At 50.4% G+C, this 4,534-nt stretch overlaps 1 protein-coding gene across 2 annotated transcripts; it reads left to right on the forward strand.

The window, feature by feature from the left end:
- Positions 1 to 217: 217 nt before the first annotated feature.
- On the forward strand, positions 218 to 1,480 carry gja8b (gap junction protein alpha 8 paralog b). Of its 2 annotated transcripts, XM_063212808.1 has the most exons (2): positions 218 to 964; positions 1,028 to 1,480. In XM_063212808.1, exons 1-2 carry the CDS (start codon positions 218 to 220, stop codon positions 1,478 to 1,480), a joined length of 1,200 nt encoding a protein of 399 aa, XP_063068878.1. The 2 variants fall into 2 exon arrangements, with proteins under 2 accessions (XP_063068878.1, XP_063068876.1); XM_063212806.1 differs by having other exon boundaries at positions 218 to 1,480.
- The last annotated feature ends 3,054 nt before the right edge of the window (positions 1,481 to 4,534 follow it).

Below are 4,534 nucleotides of genomic sequence, written 5' to 3' on the forward strand. Positions count from 1 at the left end.
CTCTTCTCTCCTCTCCTCTCCTCGCCCGTGCTCTCCTCTCTGCTCTCCTCTCCTCTCCACTCCTCTCCTCTCCTCTCCTCTCCTCTCCTCTCCTCTCCTCTCCTCTCCACTCCTCTCCTCTCTCTCCTCTCCTCTCCTCCCCTTCTATCTTCTTCTCTCCTCTCCTCTCCTCTCCTCTCCTCTCCTCTCCTCTCCTCTCACAGCCTACTGAGCCACCATGGGGGACTGGAGCTTCTTGGGCAACATCTTAGAGGAGGTTAACGAGCACTCGACGGTGATCGGCCGCGTGTGGCTGACGGTGCTCTTCATCTTCCGCATCCTCATCCTGGGCACGGCGGCCGAGTTCGTGTGGGGCGACGAGCAGTCGGATTACGTGTGCAACACGCAGCAGCCGGGTTGCGAGAACGTCTGCTATGACGAGGCCTTCCCCATCTCGCACATCCGCCTGTGGGTGCTGCAGATCATCTTCGTCTCGACGCCGTCGCTGGTGTACGTGGGCCACGCCGTGCACCACGTGCACATGGAGGAGAAGCGCAAAGAGCGCGAGGAGGCCGAGCTGAGTCGGCAGCAGGAGGCCAACGAGGAGCGGCTGCCGCTGGCGCCCGACCAGGGCAGCGTGCGCACCACCAAGGAGACCAGCACCAAGGGCAGCAAGAAGTTCCGTCTGGAGGGCACGCTGCTGAGGACCTACATCTGCCACATCATCTTCAAGACGCTGTTCGAGGTGGGCTTCGTGGTGGGCCAGTACTTCCTGTACGGCTTCCGCATCCTGCCGCTCTACAAGTGCAGCCGCTGGCCCTGCCCCAACACCGTGGACTGCTTCGTCTCGCGCCCCACCGAGAAGACGGTCTTCATCATCTTCATGCTGGCCGTGGCCTGCGTCTCGCTCTTCCTCAACTTCGTGGAGATCAGCCACCTGGGGCTGAAGAAGATCCACTTTGTGTTCCGGAAGCCTCCGCAGGGCGCCGGGCAGGCGGCGCTGCAGGGCGGGAGCGGGGGAGCGTTGGGCGGCGGCATCGGTGGCGAGGGGGGCCGCGGCTCGCCCGAAAAGGGACTGGCCTCCGCCATGGGCCCCGTGGGCGTGTCGCTGACGAAGGCTAAAGGCTACAAGCTGCTGGAGGAGGACAAGGCGAGCAGCACCCACTTCCTGCCGCTGACGGAGGTGGGCATGGAGGCCGGCCGTCTGCCCTACGGACACGAGAAAGCGGAGCAGGCGGCCGCGCTGGCCGCCGAGGACGAGACCAAGGTGTACGACGAGACGTTGCCCTCGTACGCGGCCACCACAGGAGCGGCGGCGGCGGCAGCCATGGTGACGGCGGTGACGTCGGCGGCGGCGATGGTGGCGGTGACGAGTCAGGACGAGGACGACCTGGACTCGCCGACGGAGGTGGAGGCCACGGATACGATAGAGGACACGCGGCCCCTCAGTAGCCTGAGCAGGGCGAGCAGCCGCGCGCGCTCCGACGACCTCACCGTATGAGTCAGTCGACACCACAACCCCAAACCCACCACCACACACACCCTGCCCGCCACCAGCCACCATCCCCCGGGCTCGGGGACCCCCCTCTTATCTAAAACACCCAGTCCTGCCCTGCCCTAACACCCCCACCACCACCTCAAGGCTCAGAAGTAGACAGCCGACCCCAAAAAACCATCACTAGAACAACAGCAGCAAATGGTCCGTCACCCACCCAAACAGCCAAACAAACAACCACCGACACCCCCCTCCCCGTCCCTAGCCCCCCCAAATCCATCACCCAAAACAAGGGAACGCCACCTTGTCTCCCTGCCTGTCGCAGCAAAGAGGAAGTGACCACCTCAACCCCACCCCACCACTCCCCACCCCAACTCTCCCTTTGTCATGACATTGACATGCCAGCTTGTTATTGGGAGGAAAAAGGATGCTAACGCTACAAAAACAAACAAGCAAAAAGAGGTTTAAGGAAGAACAAAAAAAAAAAATGCTGTGCAATTTTGCGAGGAAAAGCAGAGCGGGGGAAAAAAACTTGAGTTTGTTTTTATACAGCAGTATTTTTCTAACTGTTTTTATCAAAACCGACTAAAAAAAGGCGAAACTAACTAAAGGTTAGAAAGAGGCTGCTTCCTTAGCATGCCTCCACCAGACAGAACGACAGAGGTAGGAGTTACGTTTCAACAACGGTGAGGACAAAATGCTGTTTTTAAAATAGTTCCATTTTCTACCGACGGTTTTAACAGTAACATACGTAAAAGATAAAAAACCTAAAAAAAAAAACGAAAGTAAAAAAAAAAAGAAAAAGACAAAAAAAAATCAGCCGCTTCTGATGTTTACATACTTCTGGGTGAGCCATGAAGCCGGATGTTCTACATGATGTTATTATTGATGCAGGTTCTTTCTGCATTGCTGTCAGAACAACATCACCTCAAACACTGAAGCATACACACACACACACACACACACACACACACACACACACACACACACACACACACACACACACACACACACACACACACACACACACACACACACACACACACACACACATGCGTACGTACGTACTATATGTACAGACATACATTTGCACATGCACCTCACTCTCTCACATACTCTCTCTCTCACACACACACGTACTACACACACGCACACATACACACACATACTACACTACACTGACACATTTGCGCACACACTCACGCACACACACATGCTTCAAGCTCTCGGTGGAGCTGGATCATGTGCCATGAGTGTGTGTCTCTGCTTCAAAGCATTTCTACTCCGTATGTGTGAGGTGAGACGATTATTAATGAACTCATTGCACATTTACTCATGGCAGATAGTACATATATAAATATATAAATATAATATAATAAGATGACCACTGCTTTATTGTCAGGCCAAAAAAATATAGCAATTCTATGTTGTTTGCTTTCTAGTCACAAGCTTGAAAAACAAAAAATCTCGACTTTGTTTTAAAAAAATAAAAATACTAAAGATACAAAGTATTTTTTGTTGTTGTCACCCAAAAAAATAAAATAAAGTTGGTTAGCCATAGCCGTGTGCTCGCTCGAGCCGTGTCGTGTCGTGTGGTGCCGTGTGGTGTGGTGCGCTGCGCTCTCTCTCTCTCTCCTCCCCGCACCCGCCACCGGTAGCCATGGCGCCGATAAAGATCACGCCCAATCAGCACAAAGTATTGTTGAACAAGAGACAATAAAATAACAGCCATGACTGAACTAGGCGTCCTTGCTGAGCGGTAAAGACAACAACCCATCACACCCGACTTCCACCCTGCCCCAGCCCCTACCCCAGCCCCAGCCCAACCCAACCCCACTCAAACCCAACCCAGATCGACCCAACCCTGACCCAGCCCTGACCCAAACCCAACCCAGATCGACCCAACCCTGACCGATATCGACCCAGATCGAGCGAGAATCGGCCCGAAACGAGCTCAGATTCCATTTTTCTTTCCAGATTTCAGACCAAAAAAAGAGAGACAGAAACGTGTAAATACCCAACAAGCATAAATGTAGGCGATCGATGCAAATTGATAGAATTTACCAACTGAGACTGTTATTTGAATTTATGATTATTACTGTGGTATGTCCTGATGTCTAAGTGAATAAATTATACTTTATGTAGAATGTTCAGTTTTTGTTTTGTTTTGCGGTAATCACTGCAAAACGATTTTCAATTCTTTGTTGTATCTCCGTCGACTTTTCATGACAATTTTTTTAGGCCCCCCAGATTTCGTTGTGATCTAACCCACATGTAAAAGGAATTTTACCGTCATCTGCTTTCTGTTTTTGTTTTTTTTGTTTCGTTTTTTAACTTCCTTTAATTTTTACCAAAACAAGTATTGAATAATTTCCCTCATTGTGTAATTTTGAACAGATTTCAGGCCTTAAACCCACAAAGATGTTACGAAATGCAGATCGACTGCGTTCTGTTCTGATGTGCATACAGGTGCTATGTCAATTGTTCTTTCTCCTGGGATGACCTGTGCAAATACCACTGGTGAATGTTACACGTGGATTAACTTGGTGCGATACTCTGTTGTTGTTGTTTTGTGACTGTTTCCATGCAGTGGTCTCTTACTGTTTTATGTTAACGATTTTTTTTTCCTTTTTGGAGTTCCTTGTTGTCGAATATGATGTTTGTGTTTTTTCTGGACTGTAACGTTGTCAGGGCACTATTCTGCTGCGTGGAGAGTGTGGCGGTGGGGGAAACGTGACAGCCAATTATTCCTTTTTGCCTTAAAAGGAACAAAACCAGCTCCTTTTCAGATAACAATCAATTGCCATATATGCAACAAGGTTCTAGAAATGCCATATATGCAACAAGGTTCTAGAATTGCCATATATGCAACAACATTCTAGAATTGCCATATACGCAACAACGTTCTATAGACACACGCCCGTCAGTGCCTTCCCCTCTTTAGCTTCCACCTCTTGACCTGTTTCCTAAAATACTCATCATTGAAGACAAATCCAAGTGTCACAAGTTGTGCAAATATTATGAGCATGGACGAGACGAGAGGGAGTCATGTGAATGTTT

The sequence above is a fragment of the Engraulis encrasicolus genome, chromosome 12 (assembly GCF_034702125.1).
Source record: "Engraulis encrasicolus isolate BLACKSEA-1 chromosome 12, IST_EnEncr_1.0, whole genome shotgun sequence".
Classification (NCBI taxonomy): Eukaryota; Metazoa; Chordata; class Actinopteri; order Clupeiformes; family Engraulidae; genus Engraulis; species Engraulis encrasicolus.

What these genes read in the sequence shown, in the direction of transcription:
- gja8b (XM_063212806.1), top strand. Translation starts at nt 218, where the DNA reads ATGGGGGACTGGAGCTTCTTGGGCAACATCTTAGAGGAGGTTAACGAG.